At 36.9% G+C, this 21614-nt stretch overlaps 1 protein-coding gene across 2 annotated transcripts in view; it reads right to left on the bottom strand.

Annotated features, from left to right (window-relative positions):
* LOC137099388 (carbonic anhydrase-related protein 10-like) overlaps positions 1-21614 on the bottom strand; it is a 100087-nt gene that overhangs the window by 44726 nt on the left and 33747 nt on the right. For both annotated transcript variants that reach the window (XM_067476150.1, XM_067476149.1), the window contains one exon: positions 6551-6693. In XM_067476150.1, the coding sequence (XP_067332251.1) occupies positions 6551-6693 (143 nt within the window). The remainder of the gene's footprint in view (positions 1-6550; positions 6694-21614) is intronic.

Raw genomic sequence — 21614 nt, 5'->3', positions numbered from 1 at the left:
CAACAGTGGGAACTTTATTATTACTTTATTATTAAAACACTGACACAGAATCACAAGGATCTAACAGCAAATGTCCTTTCTACGTTTCAGACAAGTTGCCTCACAAATTCATAGAAGAATTTCTGAAAATAATCACAACGAAACCTTCCCATACACTGTCCCTTGTATCATAGATCATTCATTTTTGGGCTGTCCGTTCAGGAGCTCTCCTGCACTTCAGACCTTGCCACTCCCACCTACTCTTTAATTTCTCGTAGCTCTCCCACACTTCAGGCACTATGGGTCAAACTCAGACAAAATTAGATGCTTCAGTTGGTATGATGCAATTTCATCTTTCAGTAGACCTTGGCTGCCTGGTAGATGCATATAATTATTCAAACTCCACATTTCCAGTTTGTAACAAGCTTTCTGCTGAAGATACACCAAGTTGAATCTATGATAACTAAAAGACCATCATCAAGGTCTCCTTGGACCAAAATCATAATTTCTAATATATATATAAAATCACATCTTAACACATCAGTAGTTCCCCCTTTATAAAACATCTTTACAGTTATTTTAACATTTGACCAAGCTCCTCTGGCTGATGTTTGAAAGCTTCATAAATTGAGTAAACACATCACCACTCAGACAGCATGCAATTGTTTTTAAAAGCAGTTGATTGCGTTCAATGCTGAGGAAACAGAAGTCAATATATAAAAGTGTCCCTTGAAATTTACTATTAGAATCTACCGTAGTTTGGAGATTGTTGAGGAGGGAAACATTTCAGGAAATTGTGTTAAAGCTGTATATCACAAACACCTGAGAAGGACATTCAATATTAGCACGACTTTCCCACAATACAACTGGCCTGGCTGCCACAAATTCTGACCCAATGTTACATGAAAAAGCAGTGTTGTGCTAAAACCACCCAAGGGGACAGGTCCAGTTAAGCCCAGTGAGGTAAGAAAAGTGATTTGTGGATTTGCAAATGTCAGGATTAAGCCCCCTTCCCCCCGACCAGTCTAAATTTGAACATAGCACCATGTCTGAAGTCCTTTTGGACAGGAACCCTGGGGGATGGAAAGGTGTTAAGAGTTTTCACAGCTTGGAGTCTCAGGCTGTTTATGTCTTAATCCCTGTTTTGAGCATAGAAGATCAAAATGTAATAACTTTTCTCTTGTTTTCAGAGAAAAACACTGTTCCCCACTACATAATATCTATTAAGCAACTGCAGTAGAAATGACTTCTTATATTTTAGATTTCAGATTATATGCAAAATATCCCATGATGAATGTACTCAACAGTACACCGTCTAAATTAGCTTAATCTGAACTAACTTCAGTATTAAGGTACCACTTGCATATTTATACATTAATAATACACTAATACAATATATTTCTAAAATACTAGGTAGGTGTCATACTCTAATGAGTACTACTGATATTTTTGAACAGCTGACATTCATACTTTATATACAACTTGATAGCAGCAACTGGCAACTAATCCAAAGTGCAGAGCAGCTTTTGGCCAGCCATCTGAAACACCCTAACAGCAGGGTGGAAAACTAAATTAAAGTATGCAATACACAAATCAAACAGTGAACAACTGGGTTGGGATTCACTTGTTAAATCTCTGGTTACATAGAGGATCCAGACGCACACACAGACAGCATTATGTGTTCTGGTTTTTTACTCCAGTCCACAAAGACCCTTTGAGATACAGTAAAGAGTGCTGCAGAATATAGTTGTAATTTTCTGTGGGTTCATCAATAGGAGCAAAGTCAGTGAATCCATTGTATAAAACTGGTCATTAGTAATGAAATATGTATGTATTTATGTCAAAATAAGTTAATGTTAAAGTTTTTGTACTCAGATATTCCTAAAGATCCAATCCGCTCTTTAATCATGACACACAAATTTTCCCTAAATGACAGTGTTGTCCTGGTTACTCCTATACCATTAAGCACACAATCTAATCAAAGATGATTAGCTAAGCTAGCTAGATTAGATAAGTATATGTGATGCCGTGCATATTCTTAACCTTAGTGGATGGTAGACTGTACTGTAGATGTCACAATGACTCTGTGGGGTTGCTAACTTTTACACCGGCATTAATATGACTGTGTGCAGCCTCCCAGCTTCTGGGCTGAAACATGGTTTGGATGCCACCCAGACTTTCAGTTTTATGACATCAAAAATTGTCTATAATTGCACTATTTCTGTAAAAAAGTGGACCACTTGCACACATATTAATAATAAAATGATGATGCTTTTTAAGGCAGTCGGCAACTGACAACGCAGCAGTGTGTGTTTTACTGAAGCGTTGGCTGTTATGTATCCTTCACATACCATGATCAGTGGATGTCCCATGGGTCTGTGGTTAGTTTAAATCACAGAATAACTAATAGACATAAACGTTAAAGGCGTTTCTCTGATGTTTTTTTCAAAACTCTTAAAAAGGGTGTAAAGGTGTGTGTCTTGTAGTATTTTGTTATTTGCACCTAATTTAATCCAAGTAAACACAGTAAATGGTGCATGTGGCTGCCTTCTTTCAGTAGGACAGGACAAGAACAAAATCCCCTCAGGCAATTGCTCAAATTAATGTCTGAATCAGCAGGGACCACTCTGTCCCAGTTCTCAGTACAGTAACACCAAAACCTCACTTTGCATTGCTTTACATCTCCCCCTATTCTGCGCACATAGCACATTCTCTACCATATATACTCCACTACAAACCACTTTCATAGACCGATGATGCGGACTTGGCTTTTACTGCTGTGCAGAGACATTAGCATTTCTCCAGTGGGTATATCAAGGGAAATATTTAAAAAAAATTGAACTAACTAACTAACATAAATTTGTTAATTTGTAATTTTTGCAAAAATAAAAAAGTTTCTGAACATGATGCACGTTACTGCATAAAGTAACCAGTAAAAACACATTACAGTATATCTCTGTATCACTATGAAAAGTAATATATACCTTGTAATGCGTTACCAAATTTAGTCCTAAAATGGTTTTAGTCCTCAACAAGACACGTTCAGTCCATTGTAATGTAAAATATTAGTAATGAAAAACATTAACAGTTTAAAGCTTTGCATTTATTTTTATATTTAAATAATTTTAATGATTATTTGATGAGGTCATTTGTATTTTTCATAAAGCCATTTTGGCAGCTTCAGGCCACACTCATATTAATCTTCTCTAGCAGAGAAATTTTTACATGAACAAAGGGTTATGACACAAGAAACTTTAGGGTGGCTGCCAGTGTACAAACAAACATTTAACTTATTTTTGACAGCTAGATAAAGTCACAGCCATTATGATCACAAACATGAGCCAACCTAAACCAATTTTGAGAGACTTTCACATTTGTATTTGAGAAATGTCTTCAGAGTATTTCAAAATGCTTTAGCAAAGAATGTATTGTTTTTTTTACAGAGATCAAAGTCATAGTATTATAAAGTGTTAATAAACATTATTTCCTAAATAAAGGCAAGACATGTAATTATGCCCAAATCTGTCTTCAGTTCAACTCTAACTCATTCTCAAGATGGACCATTAGAGGCTGTAGATGTCAAGACTACAATAGCTTCAATACTGTGAATAATGTAGTGGGATTAGAACAGCAGTAAAATCTGAGGTTCCTGTCATTATGCCTAATAATAACTTTGTTTAAGACAGTATTGTGTTCATTAAAAAATACTTTTCACAGCCCCCTTATGTCATTTTATATGGAAGTTTATTTTAAAGTTTGAGCATAAACATTCCTAAAATGTGAACTATGTAGCTTTACAGTCCCAGCTGCAACATATGAACGCAAAACAGTTGGCTAACTAAGTACCTTTTCAAATATACAAAGTTTTGAATGAAAATATGGAGAAAATGCTCATTTTAAAGGACAAACAGCTGGAAATAAAAAAGGCATTATGTAGCACGAGGAGACACTATTGTTTAGTCTCATTAATCTAATTTGTTTAGACTCACTCTTAATGTAATTGAAAGATGAATTTTATGGACGTTTCAATTAATATTAAGTGCTTTGTGTTGAGTGCCATCATCAAATATAGCCACACTGTGCACTTTGTGAAGTTATATATAGTTCTTTTTAGACTTTGATCAGAAACTAAAGGATAGTTCTATTGAAAAAAAATAGGCTTTCACATCAACTCGTTTGGTCAGTGTACACAGGTCTGGTGAAGGGCTGATTTTGCAAACTTGATATCTGACACAGGTCATCACAAAACTGTGACTTCAATGTACCTGGAAATTGATGGAACAATGGGTTCAGAATGTGGCAGTTTACATTTTTGAGTTAATTTACTTGAATATTTTAAATAAAACGAAACATAGCATATTTTAGTCTAAGCCTAATTTTTATACTTAGACTGCTGGGGGACCCACCCCCTGATGCACTGAGCTCCTTTCCTCCTCTTGACCATCTCTCCTCTCCTCTCATCCAGCAATTGTCACCACTGTATGTCATTAACTCTGTGTGTTTTCTCCCGTAGTTGTCTTTGTCCTTCTCTGTCCCCCTCTCTCTGTCCCTTTCTGCAGGTGTCCCCCGGCTTTGAAGCTGTGTGTCTTCCAGATTGCAGCTACTGGTCCTACCAATCTGCCCGATGTTTTGTTGTTGCTTTTTGTTGCTCTTTTCTTTTCTCTCTTCACTTTCCACTCACCCCAACCGGTCAAAGCAGATGTCCGTCCACCCAGATCCTGGTTCTGCTGGAGGTTTCTTCCGTTAAAGGGAGTTTTTCCTCTCCACTGTTGCCTATGGCTTGTTCAAAGGGGAATTGTTGGGTTGTCTTTATATATCTTTATAATCTTGACTTTATTCTATAAAGTGCCCTCAGAGGACTTTGCTGTGAATTGGCGCTATATAAATAAAGTTGAATTGAATTGAATTGACTTGAATATGTGTTCTTGATCACAGAACTGTTTTGCATTTTTATTCATTCCTTGTGTATTTTAATCATTTAGAAAACAAAATTTTATATAAGTATAAAAAAGAACTTGTTTAATTGAAGAGATGTAGGCTGACCCCTAATCCTACCCTTTACACACTATATTCATATCTAATGTACTTAATTAACTGAGGGTGTAATAACCAAACATAATAACAAATTTAGATATAATACATCATATCAAGCAATTACAGTCATTAACCATATTTATAACCATCTATTTCTAATAATCTTTTTAAAACAATGAATTTTCACATCTGGTTAACTCTGTTGATATTTTACCTTATTTCCAGGGTTTGACATTAGCTTTTTTGCTCAATGGCCACAACTTTAAAGCCCAATTACCATATATATTAATTTGACATTCATTAGAATGCAATAAAACCTATGGGGAATATGTACACAGTATTAAACACTGAGAGACATTACTGTTGTGCAGTAAAGACCTTCTAAATACAGTATTTCTTTCTGGAAAAACACAAAAATGTTAAGGGAAAAAAAAGTTTTATAACAGTAACAAGTGACCTCCCTTTGTATGTTGGACTCTCTTGGGCAGCAACTAAGTTGGGGTTCAGTGTCTTTCTCAAGGACACTTTGACATGTGACCAGAGGAGCCGGGGATTGATGGACAACTGCTCTACCTTCCTGCGCCACTGTCGCCCGTCCAGAAAATGTAAATGTCTTTTTTTTCTGTTTCTAAGGATAAACTTCAAATACCATCACAAATAAATAATCACGAATCAGCAACCTTGTAATTATCAAACAGCTTTGACAATGAATGAGGAAAAAAAGCAAAAGACATCACCATATGGATCTACCTTGGACCCCAAAATCAGCAAATCCACCCCTGCAATAGCAGAAAGATTAAATGGAGAAAATGACCTTGTTTGTTATTTTTGGCTTCTATCATTAATTGATTTTTGGCTTGTCAGTTACAATCGTTAATTAAAGCTAATGTGTCTAAATAAGCACATGATAAATTGCTGTCTACAAAGCCCACTGGGATTCTTGGTTAATAATTACAGTTCATGTATTAAACTACTTACCGTTTCAGCCAAACCATAACTCTTTGTACTTGAGCAGAAAGAACATTGTTATTTCAAGTGTCTCCTTTAACTTTACTTTACATCAGTTTTGTTATCTAAGATATAAAGGTTGATCCCCAATATCCCAAAACCACTTGGATCATAGATCTAAGCTTTGTTTTAAAAGTGATTTTACAGAGGATTGTTCCTGTAAAGATTAACTTTGATTGCTGTGTAAAGGGCTAAAATTGTAAAGCTTCCTGAGCCTAGTGCAGCCAAATACAGCTGGGAATTCTAAAGCCTATTGATATAGATGGATAAAAGGCACATAGTCTCTGTCAGACAGCAGTTTCTCTGTGTCTTGATTTAGAGGATGTCTCCTGTTCTGGTCTCGACCACAGTGATGAATCAAAGCCCGGCGCTGTCAGAGAAAGACAGCTGTGCTTTTATCTCAACATTTCACAAGTTTTGTCACTAAATGTCAAAGACATGGATCTTCTAAAAAGGACTGAGCCACTTTGGAAGACTTTTCGTCCAAAGACAGATGTCAGTTTATCTAAGTAGTGTTAATGGTCATTACCTTGCGTCCTCCTGTGTTGAGCCTCAGAGGGGTCAGGTGGGGGTCAAAGATCATGTGACTGGTTTCAATGTCAATCGGCGACTGCCTTTTTCCTATAGCACACAGGTTCCAGGCTGAGTTCACCAAACCCCAGAAGGATGGGACTGGTATTGGAAAAAGAGAGGGAGAAAAAGAGAGATTAACAGTGATCAGTGTGTGAGTGTGTGTGTGTGTGTGTGTGTGTGGGCATGCAATCCACTAGAGCAAACCATAAAAACTGTGAGAAAAGTTAGCAGATGAGCTTCATTAAAATGGGACAGGAGAAAGGGGGAGTTGAGGGAGATTTGAATTTACATATGGCTTCATTAAAATCTGCCTTAAAAAAAAAGAGCTTTCATTAAAATCTTTGGGTTATTATCTGCAAGTATAACTAAAGTAGAAAAAAGCGGTCTTTATTAAAGTCTGTCTAAAGTTCTCCCACTAGTTTCCATTATTTTTAATGTACAGGGTGGGTATGAGTTTCCTTCCATCAATTTGTCTAATTTGAATAATAATTGGTAGAAGAAAGTAGCTCGTATTTTACTATAATAAACAAGAAATCAAAGAACTAGAGCTTGTGGAGAATTCTGACCTCAAAACACAAGGTGCCGATGTGACTCTCATTACAGCACCTAGCTCACTGTAAGGTCTGTGATTTCCAGAAGTTTATTCCTCTGTGCCATAGCACAGACTAAGCACTGCTAATAGCACTGCTAAATCTACATCAGTAAGACACACTGTTAAACAGGGTGACATTTATTATGATATTAATAAATGATATGAATTATGATTACCCTTTAGCTTCACAAGCCTTCCAGGGCCTTTTGTAGAAACCCATCTGCAGCGCATGGTGCTCCCACAACCAAGCTTTACAGTGGAAGTGGCATATTTAAACATAGATTGGGATTGAACTGTACTTGGGATTGAGATGTTCTTGTATCAGTCCCCTGACTTCTGCTTTTCTGTTACTTTTTCACAGAGCTGACAGTTGTGTTGTTGTCTTCATGGTCTCGATTTTGGCCTGGATACCAATTCACCATTAACTGAACTTTCCGGATTCAGATGTATTTATACGATGTTCACCTATCTCAGATTATCTTTGTTTAAATATTGTGTGACTTTTTGCAATTTTACCTTCACAGTACCTAAAAGCAAAACATGTGAAGTGTCTAAAGTTAAGTTATGGGATCATGTTTCATGGTTAGAAAATTTAAATGTGAGAAGCGATAAAAGGTGGTTTGGGAGCTGTAACAGTAGGGATTTGGATAACAGATGGTCTGCTTATACAGTATAGGCTTTTTTATACAAAGTGCTTTGCTATGTTACTTTTCCCCCATACACTCACACACCAATGACGAAGGCTGCCATGCAGGGTGGTCACCTGACCCTCTACGACAAACTTGGTGTCACGGTCTTGATCTAGGACGCATTGCAATTTAGCCATAAATTACTGGAGAAAACTGACCCTGTGTTCTATGGAAAATGTACATGGATGACTGCTCTACCTACTGAGCTACAGTGACCCTAGCTAAGGACTTTACATTTCCTGAATTTGTTTCTGGTTACATATTTGGGTTAGTGATGGCAGGTTATGTTAGACAGACTGCTGAAGTACTGTATAGTATGGAAGTACTCTATAATCAAGGGCTGACATAAAGGTTGACTGTACTATAGTTAATTAATTTTGAAATAATAAATAAACCGTGGGTCTACATGCTATGATATGTAAGTCAACAATAACCAGATGAGGAAAACAGGATACTGGAGGTTTGTTCTTTAGCACCAACTGATCCTCCACCATAACATGATTATGGAGCTCTATCCTGTGCTCATGGCCACAGAATGGGATTAAAAGGAATGTTGAGCTATTAGCTAATTTAATGGCAGCCAGATCTGTGAGCAATGATCTGACACTGCAACAAACCAAAAGAAAACAGGATGATTGATCATGCACACACACACACATGATGTTTCCTTCTATAGCTGTGAGGTCAGAAATTAAGATAATGCATTCTATAGCCCCATACTGTAAAAACATACCATTGCCTAATACAAATTCTAAATATGTAGCCTTAAAACTAAGTCCTAAGTTATGAAGATGAAGTTATAAATGTTCTCAGAATTGTTGCCGCCTCACAGCTATAAAAAGTCCACCTGCCAGCTGTGGCCTGTCAGTTTGGAGTTTGCATCTTCTCCCCTGGGCTTATGTGGGTTTCCTCTCACAGTTCAAATACTTGCACTCAGGTTAACTGGTGACGCTACACCAGCATGGTCAGGATGGTCACACTGAGCAGTCTGCAGCTACAAAGCCCCTTACAAAAAAAATGTGAGAGTAAATGTGAGTGGTTGTTTATCTCTATGTGGGCCCCTGTGATAGGCTGGCAACCATCACCCAGTGATGGCTAGGATAGGTTCCAGCACCCAGCCACCCTTAACAGGATAAGCTGTTAAGATCATTATCTTGGCTATGGCTTTACATAACCTTACTGAAGCCACTATAATTTAAACACCTGCCCAAAGTGACATTTTTTCTCCTTACGTCTCTAAACCAGACATCTCACGTGCAAGCACACACACACACACACACACACACACTAGAGGGATTATTAGGAGCTAAACTGTCATAATGCTTGTCAGAGACAGGCTTAATGACAGCTCAGAGTGTAAAACAGCTGTTATTTTGATAAAAAAAAAACCTCATCATCAGTAGCCAGCATGTTTTGCTAAGACTTAGCTAGATGGTAATCAATGTTTGGCTTGATGGATGCAAACGTTTGGCAATAATTTAACATTTTAAAAAATGAAAAATATTTTTTTTAAAAAGTACAAATATTTTAGTTTTTTTCCCCTAGTTGCATGATGCTTCATACACATATTCAAACACTTATACCTGGGAGTTGCGTAGTATACCTTATCTCCTCTTTCACCCTGTCCTCCTACTCCATAACTCTCTCTTGCTCTATCCATGTATTCCTCTCTCTCTGGCAGTATTCAGTAGAAGAAAGAAATGACAGATATGGCAGCGCTTACCTGCAGAGTGCAATCCTGACCTCTGCTCTGGACACAGCCTCACGTCAAACACTGTTATCAGAGCTCTGTGTGCGCATCTGTGTGTTTGTTAAGCAGCAAATTGTGTGTAAATACCATATGCTTAAAAAACTGCATGTGCAGTAGATGTGTGAAAAAAATAACAGAAATTCAACACATATGAGAGTAAAGTTACTTGAAGCATGTGACAGTTTTCTTTTAAACTTTAAGTTTTAATTTAAAAACCATCACCAGTAGCAGGCAGAGGTGACAAAAGATGTAATGTGTGTCAGGTGATTGCTGAGGTGCAAATCTTTTTCATGTGACATAAAAATATTGATTGATTGATAATGATTTTACTGGTAAACCTGCAGTCTGTGAGTAAAAGCTTTCCAGTCTGATGTTCTGAAAAATACAGAATAATATTTACTGTTTAAGCCAAACTGTCTGTCAGTGTGTCTGCAGATGTATAGATAATTAATGAAGCTGCTGCTGCACCATCGATATGTAAAATAAACACAGCCCCTCCGTCAAATCAGAGACTGAAGAGGAAACCAATGCATAATTTCCACTGCTCTTTGATGAATTTACAGGTGCTACTGCCCATTGAAAATAATCCAGCATATAGTGTAAGGTGTTGTAAGCAATTTATTCATCACATAGCTACAATTATGTGGGTGATGATGTTGGAATAACCTCTGTTTGAATTAAGTTGTTTATTGCACCTGCACAAAAATAGAGCCTTTAGGCAGATGGGATGTGTTTTAAGAGGTTTTGATACATTTGTCTTTGAAAGTGTGTTGTGTGCTGCTTTTGAATTTCAGAGAACCTCTAGTTAACAATATATGTGTGTTTGTGTATGTATGTATATATCAGCGCATAATTGTTGATTAACTTTTAATTAAACTGATTGTACACAACATCATTTTTTATATTTTCATTTATAGCTTTTGACTTGTTTAAAAAAGCAGACAGATCTACCTGTGTGACGAATCATTTGGGCAAAATGGCTTTTGAGAGAAGAATGCCAGATTCCTAAGGACATTTAGCCTGGAAGCAGTTGCCATGAGTTTGAAAGTGACAGATCTAACAGTTACTTTGAAAACTTATTTACAGTTTCCACATTGTTGGTGACCAGAATATGTAGAAGAGCAGGAAACTAAGCTTTTAAAAAGCAAAAACATGTTTGTCCTGGACACCTGATTTGGTCTACATTCCCGTACTGTCCAAGCTGCTTTAATATACAACACTTTCAATTTTTAGCCTCTAAATTTCTCTGAACTACAAAAAAACTTAAGTCAACTGAAAGGGATGCAAAGATCAAGCTACAAATGAAGCAGGAGCCTGATGTTAGAATCTTCTAATGAGTTGTGGTGAAACACTATTTGTTTGCAATTGAGATGTTGAACTAAACCACTGAACTCCCATTTGTAACCTGTAATAATGCATTTCATTAAAGGAAATAGGTTTTCTAAATAAATTAATTATATGCACCCTATGTAATCCTAACCACTGATAATATTGATCAATATATATAATTCAATTCAACTTATTTATATAGCACCAATTCACAACAAAGTAATCTCAAGGGACTTTACAGAATAAAGTCAAGACTGTAAAGATGTATAGAGAGAACCCAACAATTTCCCCTTGATCAAGCCATAGGCAACAGTGGAGAGGAAAAACTCCCTTTAACTGAAGAAACCTCCAGTAGAACCAGGCTCAGGGTGGGCGGCCATTGGCCTGTACCAGTTTGGGTCAGTGGAAAGTGAAGAGACAAAAGAAAAAGAGCAACAAAACATTGGGCAGGTTGGTAGGACCAGTAGCTGCACACTGGAAAACACATAGAGTTAAAGCCGGGGACACCTGCAGAAAGGGACAGAGAGAGGAAGACAGAGAAGGACAAAGACAACTACGGGTGAAAACACACAGAGTTAATGTCATACAGTGGTGACAATTGTGGGGTGAGAGGAGATAGGGTCAAGAGGAGGAAAGGAGCTCAGTGCATCAGGGGGGGGAGACTTAAAAGTAGAGAGGGTGTCTGCTTCCTGAATCAGAACTGGGAGCTGGTTCCACAGGAGAGGAGCTTGATAGCGAAAGGCTCTGCCTCCCATTCTACCTTTGGAAATTCTGGGCACCACAAGTAGGCCTGCATTCTGAGAGCGAAGTGGTCTACTGACATGCTATGGAACTAAGAGGTCTATATGATGGAGTCTGACCATTCAGAGCTTTATATGTAAGAAGCAGGGTTTTAAATTCTATTCTAAATTTAATGGGAAGCCAATGGAGAGAAGCTAGTGAAGGTGAAATATGATCTCTCTTGCTAGTTCCAGTCAGCACTCTTGCTGCAGCATTTTGGATTAATTGCAGGCTCTTTAGGGAGTTAGTGGGGCATCCTGAAAGTCAGGAATTACAGTAGTCCAACCTAGAGGTAACAAATGCATGGACCAGTTAGTCGGCATCACTTTGAGACAGACTGCTCCTAATTTTGGCAATGTTCCGTAGGTGGAAGAAGGCTGTTCCAGAGATTTGTTTTATATGTGAGGTAAAGGACAAATCCTGGTCAAAAATAAATCCAAGTTTCCTTGCAGTAGTAAGAGTGAGTAGTGAAAAGATGGAGAAAGGAAGGAGAGAGAACAAAAAGCCGTGAGGTCCTACCATCCTAGCATCCACAACTAACTCAAATGGTGGGGAAAAGAGTGAAAGACTGAAGAAGAACATAAAGAGTCAGGGAGGACAGTCTGATGAAAAGGATACTTTTAAAGGAAAAGTGTGACTTTTCTGGAGACCTATGTGTTAATAAAAACATACTTTATTCTGAATTTAAGCCGACACTACTTTAAGCTGAGAGATAGATAGTTAATAAAACCTGTTAGGGCACGCCTGGTGATATATAGATTTGTCTTACTGTCAACCACCACAGTTAATAATTCATTAATTGTGTGTGTGTGTGTGTGTGTGTGTGTGTGTGTGTGTCAAACACTACTACTTCTTCTCTTTGCCATAGAGCTCTAGTGTTGTCCAAAAGATTCCCAAACTGTAAGCCAAAAACAGTTAGTATTGATAAGTGTATGACATGAACTGGGACAACAAAGGTCCACAGCATGACTCAAATCAAGGATGATGTAATATTTCTTTACTAGGAATATGTTCCATAAATCATCTTTCCATAGAGGGGTGCTGTCAAAGTGTCCTGTGACTGAGACAGTGCTGCCAGCAGAACTGTCCAGAGAAGAGTGGCTTGATTTTGAGTGTTATCTTAAGCTTGTACCCTTAAAGTTGAAACTTTATTCAACTTTAAGACCCAAAATCAGCTCCACTCAGCCTTGTTCTCTGCAAAGCTCTGCTACATGCTGATGCATTTCACTATCCTTCTTCTAGCACTAAATGTATTATTGTTATGAAATAAATGAGAATTATTCAAAACTCACTAATGCGCTGATTGGTTAGAAATGCCATTCTGAGTTCAGATCACTGCAGTGCTGTCAGTGCTGAGTCTGTGCCACAGAAGCTTCTTGCAGCACCTCTTCACACGACACTAAGCTTTGGAGCACATTTCTGGCAATACAATATGTTAAAAAAATAGTTGCAAGGTTTATCTTCAAGGCGCATACTTTGGCTTTATAATAGCAGCACTGCATTCTTGGATTTAAAATAATATTTGCAAAAAACTGTATTATTACTAAAACATAAATTTTAAGAAGAAAAGGGACACATTATGTAGAAAATGCACTATATTATATATAATACATATATAATATATTATACATATATTACCTTTTTGACTGAATAATTTTTACAGATCTACTAGAGATGTATTAGAGACCCGACAAGGAACTGCTGTTGTGACTGGCGTTGATCCTACAGCTAGACCTAATGGGTGAATGGGTGGATAGACGATGGGCTGTTTTAGGATAATTCACTCCTAAAATTGTCAAATAAATCTAGACCGGCCCACATCTCTCAGAAAACAATAACCATTAGTTACTTGTAAAAGTGTTCCAATTTCAGAATTGATTTGTCACAACGTGGTGACAAACATGCTTGGCAGTCTCAAAGCCTGCAAATGCTTGCAGTAACCTTTCCTGTTCTTTCTAAAAACAATTTCCTCTGAGATGATTACATTATCAGCTACTGCTACAGTGGAAGCCATTATAGAAGCCCCTTATCAGACATCTACTTTGTGGCACCGCGGAATCTACTGCAGCTTACAGTTTCCGTCTGTGTAAAATGCTGCACACAAATATTTAAACATTTGTGAGGTTGCTCCTCGTCTCATTTTTATCTCTACGTCCATTATTTGTCTTTATTTGACCATGATAAAACACACTTATTTCCTACATTTAAACTTTATTCAACTTTAAACCTTTCTCTGGTTTAAACAGAATAAAGTTTGCTTCACTGAATTTCTTAAATAAGTGAGATTATAATGTCATATTAGTTCAAGTGGATTTAAAGTCGGATCTGAAACATTATATCAAAAAAACAATCACTTCCTCAGTTACATTAATTATTAATCATTCATTGAATAGTATCCAAAAATGTCAATTTTGAAGTCATGTTTAATCAGATCAGATGACAAATTAAATGACAATAAATTGTTTGCTTGATAGAAGGGATTATTTTGCTCTAGATGTTATATTGTTATATGCTGAATATTTATAGTTTTGGTATTTTTGTTATAATTTCTATACTAATTGTCATTAATATGAATAATCCAAAACTTCCAATCTAGTTGATGTTGGTGTGTGGTGTATGAGTGAGTGAGTGAGTGAGAGCATTCAAAAGACAGAAAATATGAAGCACCCTGACAGGTAGTTGCCACATAACCACAGCATCCTGGGATCAAGTTTGCTTTGGAAACTTGCTGCATTCCACATCCTTCTCCTTACGTTTGCTGTCTGCTCTCCACTTTATACCATTATTCTGTGCTAACCAGCTGCTTGATCCAGCTATGTATTTACTTAATAACAAAAGCTAAACAACATATCTCTAAACAATCAAAAATGATTCCCTGAAATAAGAGTAGAGTTAGATTTGAGTGAGAACGAAGGACAGAGCTATGAGCTTAAAAGTTACCTGGGAAAACAGAGAGGAGACATAGAAATGAACAATGCGCATGATTGACTTTGTATCCACAAATTTGACTTTGCTCTTACAAATCCATATCTGCTCATTCTCAAACGCTGACTTGCGGAAATTGGCTTTGTGTGCTCGCAAGGGTTTTGGCATTGATATATTTCCATAATTTAGAGTAATGACAAATGACAATGGGAAGTTAATGGTTTGATAACATTTCTATACAATGTGCAGACTAAACTAAACCATCAATGATTTTGTTTATTTTAAATCTTCCAGATAAAATTTTCCTTTTTATTGGTTAAAATAACTTTGAATAAAGGGGCAAAGGGTCAAAATGCACTGGGTGGCAATTTAGGAATAATATATCTGTATTTGGTTACATGATATGGTTTTTGGAGCTTTATAAGGTTTCCCGCTCAGCTAGATATTTTTCATCAAAGGGAGGACAAAGCCAGTGAGACTCTGTTGCCATGGCGACCATTAGGGACACTGAGGTCCTTGGGGAATAGGGGGGCCGATTTTTTATATTCTTAGAGCCAGAGTTTTTTTTCACTGGGCTTAAGCTTTTCTTTACTTGAACTTTTTACATATGCATTGTTTTACGGGTGGATCATTTCTTTGGCCATACTGGTGATTAAGACTGGTTTAACTGCTACAACTAATAAAACACAAAGTGTCATAAAAGTGGTTGAAATATGAACTCCATATGATATTTGTCACATAATACATTGTTTACTTTAAACACAGTGAGTCAGTCATCCATTAGCATCCTACTGATCATGCATTAGCCCAGCTTAACCCTTAAAAAGCTATTAGCCATCCTGACACATATTCCCCAAGTATTTTAGTCTCTGTCTTACATTAGCAAACACATGTACGTAAACATAGACATGTATGGACACATTTGTATATACAGTACATATGGATGTAAAAACATTCCAAACTTTTTACATATTTAAATAGAGAACTAGGATTATGTTGAATAGATTCCTTATGAGCAGCATATCAGTCTAGCAATGAAATTGAAAAATCATCAGATCTTTAACCCACCCATTTCTATTACCATTAAAGAGTTGATGTCCCCACAAACATGACTCAGCACGAGTCCACATAAAAGGACAGAGAAAACAAATAGTCAAGTACTTTTACTTTTAATAGTTACGTAAAATATAAATCATGTACTTCATTTCAGTGGATACATTTGGTAGAGTACTTTTACTTAAGTACAGTTTTTGATGACTTCATCCACCGCTGCAGTGACCGATACTAAAAGGCAAATCAATCAAGATGGTAGGCTCTGCTCTGGGCATTGAGCTGGACCTTCCAGATGCTGTAGCTGAGAGGAGAGTCCTCTCTAAACTCCTCTCAATCCCTCCTACTCACTGCACACTTTGCTGCCTGGACAGAGGAGCGCATTAGGCCAGAGACTGATTACTACCAAATGCTCCACACAGCGCCACAGAACATCCTTTCTCCCAGTGGGCATTAAACTGGACAGCTCATCAGCCTTATGTGAGTGAAACTGAAATGGGACTAAAACATTTTACTGCAAAATTAATATCAATGTGCAATACGCTGCTTTAAAATGATACATGCCCTATTCCCACATTTCTCCTAACCACACTTATTATTAATTGGGTAATACAATTAACACAATTGTATGTGGGAGGAAAACTCACACAAGCAAGGGAAGAACATGAAAGGCACACAGAGTTGAACCTTCTTGGCTGCAAGGTGGCAGAACAAACCACCCCACCACTGTGCTGCCCAACCATGATTCAATGTTCAATAATAATCATGTTCAATAATTGGTGAAAACTAATAATTGGTGAAAAAGTGGGATAAATACTTTTCATAGCCACTGTTGCACAAGTCTGAATTGCATGCAGTCAACAACAATGTGCTGGTGTAAGAAGTTATGTATAGTGAGGAAACAATCACAATATTCTAAGATGTTGGTGTTGATGGGGTGCTAATGGTACAGCTGATTGGTGTACGCTCTGCTCTGTTGGTGGATGTTGTTTGAGCCATGATCATGATCATGAGGAGATGACAGACATTGCAGGAGTAAAAAAGTACTGCTACCAATGCGGATTGAACTTTTGTATTTAAAGTAATTTGCACTAAACTTCAGACTTAATAAGGTAAAGGGCAGTAATCTTTTCACTAAAACAACAAAGCATGATTTACAGTAGCAGTGCACTGGTAACACATAAAAGCATTTCTCTTTGTTTTCCAATTAGCACAATAACCAATTCCTGGTACAAAAAAAAATATGATAATAATATGTAAATTAAAACAGAATCACATTTTCACTCAAAACCTATATTTGATTGAACATAATAAAAAGAACCATGTTTCAATGTTGACCAATCAAAGAAATGTGATATAAAAGAAAATTGCTAATAGTTTTTTTTTAAAAAGTATTTACACATTTTCAATTTAAAGGCAGCAACATGTCTCAAAAAAGTTGAGTGGAAAGTTATGCAACGCAAAGAAATAAAGTAGTATATTGTACACGTTCCAGAGATTTTTTACATCTATGACATGTTGAGCCATTCATTTAACCAATCAAGAATGTAGTAAAGCAAGCTTGATCAGGTCGGCCTTTTCTCAGGAACATCTATAAATGTGTGTGTGTGTGTGTGTGTGTGTGTGTGTGTGTGTGTGTGTGTGTGTGTGTGTGTGTGTGATATGGAGGCTGTGTGAAAAGCAGGTGCAGTTTGTTACGGTTACTGTTTCTGACCCAGGTGTGTGTGTTCAGCATGAACATGACCCAGAAACTTTCTCTGATGATTCATAGGTGACATAAGCAATGGTTGCGTGCGCACACACACACACACACACACACACACACACACACACACACACACACACAAATAACACAATACATTTGAGTCTATGGAATAGATTATGTAACAACACAACACTGATGCTAAAACCAGAATGGTTCGTTAATAAGGGATACACAGTTGATACAATGAATATTTATGATAAGAATAATAAAAATAATAACTATTATAGTTTTTACAAGTACGTACGTATATGTGTTTTTGAACATACAAATTTCTTCTGCAACAACCTAAAGAAATATGGGCAAACATATGACTTATTTTTTAAGCTGTCATTGTTTTGACTTGTGGTGTTTGACAGGGGCCTCTACCAGGAACTGAGATTAGTGGGTTATACAGCTCATCTTCAAGCTTAACTGGATTTCCCAGTACAATAATGGTGGACTCACTATAAACCAGGTTGTATCACCAGGATGCTCCATGGCTAACCTGCCCCACAGCAAGTCAACAGCATTTCTACTGACAGATCAAGATCAGATCAAGAAAGCTAGCCATCACTCATCATACAGGATCTGGAAAAGAATTTCCAAAGTTTAAAAAAGTGCTAAAGGATGTGATATTTTTATCGAACTGTAGCCATCATTTGGATTTGTCTAACTTCTTATGCGTGACTCTGGTTTTAAAATTAACAGAGGGAGATTTTCATCACTTTAATCATTACTATAAAGAATGATGATTCTATTTGCAATTCAATTCTACAAAGACATTTTCATTCACAATGGGATTATTGACAGTGTCAGGAAGAAAACAGAATCACACACACATGTCCAGCAGACTACACTATTGTAATACACTCGTCTCTGGTCTACCAGAACACATTAAAAACTAGTAGGGACTGAACACATTACACTTGATTTTAAATCTTTCATTGGTTGCCCATCAGAAACTGGATCTTGTGTTCCAAATAAACTGTGCGACAAAAAAAAAATTTAGGAGACATCTTTTATGTTAGGTTTGATAGGTCAGAGCGTCAGTGTTAGTTTTAATCAAGCTATAAACCTACAGTACTGTTTAGGTCTTGTCGACGTGATCAGAGCACGTTCTTAGCCTTTTTAAATATATTTGCTTTTATCTTCAATGTACAGTTGTTCAAGTTTAAAAAACAATTTCATGGTTTTGTTTATTTTACTGTACATCCATTACTTGTATTTATTCGCTTTGTGTTGACAAAAGAAAAACTGACTAAGATAATTACAATCTCTGGATTTATTAATTAGCCAGGCTACTTTTGTCTCTCTCTCTTTGGTTCAGCAGAATTAACAGTCTGACATTATTTTGTATGTGCCATTACAATAACAAGCCATCACAATAAGTCCTAATAATGATTGCTGCCTTAATTTACAGTATATCATTTTATTCACTGTAATTTCTCATTCAAAATATATATAGTCATTAAAATATGTTTTAACTACAGGTTAGGTTCATATCCTCCTCAATTAATCGGTACATCCATTATAGGACCTGTACACTTGTTATACAATTTGTTTTGAGACTTGTGGTCATTTTGTGTCTTTTAACATAGCTATGTGAGCTTTTAAGCAGGAAATATAAATACTCACTTTATTCAGAATACCTCATTTCACCCTTTTAATAATCCATCCATGGTTCCAATATGTAAAATATGTAAATCCTGTAAAATATTTTCAAAAAAGACTATAACTTCAATCAGTTTTGGTAACTTAAATATGGAAATGTGGTGTGGTGACAAATCCATTTTAATTTGAAATAATTACTCCTCAAATCCTCTAGGACTGGAAAGATTGTGTTCTCCAATTTTCCAGACAGCGGTATGAAAAATAGCAGTCAGAACTGGGGCAACCTGCTACCTTTTGAACGTCTGTATCTGACTGTCATCTATATTTAAACAAAAGTTGTTCTCATAAATAAAGGATAAGTCAATGTTTGTGAGAATGCTGCGGCTCTACATGCAAAGTTAACATGAACACAAATACTTACTGTTAACCTTATGTTAAAAATATTTTAGATAAAAAAAACAGACTATAAATTCCATTACAATGTATAAATGTCAACCTACCCCATAAAAAGTCCAACCCAAGAATGAAATGACACTAACAAGTGTTGTTTTTGCAGCAGAAGCCTGCTTTTCTTGCTACCCATAAAAACTCTATAAAGCACAAGAAAACAGTCCAAGAAATCCACCATCTCTGTTGTTTTCTCCAGTCTCCCCATTCACAATATGGTAAAACATAGCTAATGCATGAGTTAACCTTATCAGCTTATTTTGTTAAGGATCGTGGGGGTGCTGTAGCTGAGCCAAGCTGGTACTGGGAGAGAGGGTGGGTAAAACCTGGACAGGTAACCAGTCTATTACAGGGCCACACATAAAAACAGAAAACTGCTCACACTCACATTCAAACACATGGGTGGATTCAAACCTGTAACCTTTTAGCTGTGAGGCAGCAGTGCTAACCACAGTGCAATTCCATGTTACAGAAATCAAGTCACTCAGTGGTAAAAATGACACATTGTGCAATGCAGCACCTTGTTGGATGATATTATATTGCATTGCAGAAATCAGTCAAACCAGACAAAGTTTGAAGGTTGAACCAACAATGGCCTAAACTGGCCATTATGGTAGAAGTGTATGTACAGTATATTTTAGGCTGGTTATGGGAAAAATAAAATTATCTTAAAATAATTTTGTAGTTTCTGTAGATGACATTTTCCCATTGAGTTTAATTTGGAATTTGGAGTTTTGGAGGCTCGGACCCAGCTCTTAACGTCGAAGTACCCCTGGGCATGACATCTAACCCCAACCCCTAACCCATCCCCGTTCCTAGCCATCCAGTGACGGCCCGAAACCTGGTAAAATTGTAGAGTATTGCATTAAGAAGGGCATCCGGCGTATTAAAAAATAAAATAAAATCACCATGCGGACCAATGATCCGCTGTGGTGACCCTGAACTTATGGGACAAAATTGTAAAAAATAAACAGTATTCTTTCGTCAGTACATACCAGGAACATTATAGCCTGTTTTTTAGTAAATTGTGTTTAGCAAATTATAATTATAATGTTAAGCAAATTATAATTTGATTTGGTGATTTGATGATTTTTATCTTTTAGCCATATAAAGGAAAAATGTCATCTTAAGCCCTACAGCCATGAACCTTTTCTAAATTGCACTCAAATTGTTTTTCCACATCACTTCTTTGACGCTGGATCCTCTGCACATGTAACTGCTCCTTTCCATCTCATCTCAAAGCCTATTTCACATCTGACATGACTTACAGAGGTAATTGTTTTAAAATAACATTGTCTTAGGTGTATCAAGCTTTTATGGGTGCTGTGTGTCATACAGCTATCTCATATTCTTAAGAAGATGTAAAGGGGCTGGGATAATAGTGAGGGTGGTATGGGTGCTTCTAAAGATTATTGAGAAATAACTAAACCGTTCAGTTTAAAGAGGGTTTTTACATGGGGCTGCTGTCAATGAGGAATTTCTTAATAAAGTGTTTTACAGTGAAATAAAATAATAAATGAATATGAGGACCGTTTAAGAGCATTCAAATAGTGTATTTGGGCAAAACAATAGTTCTTTCAGCAGGTTATTCATGTCTGTCATGCACTTTGTATTTCCACAAGCCAGCTCAACCACCTCTTTATGACTCAATCAATATGGACCCTTTACAGACCTCTTAATGTCCTGTTCCTGATCAAACTGTTTCACTCAGCTGAAAGAACATTGCTAAGATGACCAGAAATAACATAGACCCAGCAAAAGGCATAAGCCTTAAAGCTCGACCAAAGTTTTTAGTGGAATACATAGATTTTTTTAAAACCATATCTACTGTTAGGTCTGTTGTTTTGTTGTTTTGCTGCCAGTGGACCTGGTACATTTCACAGATGGCATGAAATAATGAAGACAGAAGATTACCTAGCATGATCGCAAACTATCCCCTGGATGGTTGAAACCAGGCATTTCTTACTTCTCAGTTGGACTATTTTAACTCCATAAAAAGCCTGCAATTAATCCACAATATTGCAGCAAAAGTACTGACTGGAATTAGCAAGTGAGATCATATTTCGCTTTCACCAGCTTCTCTCCATTGGCTCCCTATAAAAC

This window comes from Channa argus, chromosome 15 (assembly GCF_033026475.1).
Source record: "Channa argus isolate prfri chromosome 15, Channa argus male v1.0, whole genome shotgun sequence".
Classification (NCBI taxonomy): Eukaryota; Metazoa; Chordata; class Actinopteri; order Anabantiformes; family Channidae; genus Channa; species Channa argus.
This window is presented reverse-complemented; position numbering and strand designations above follow the sequence as displayed.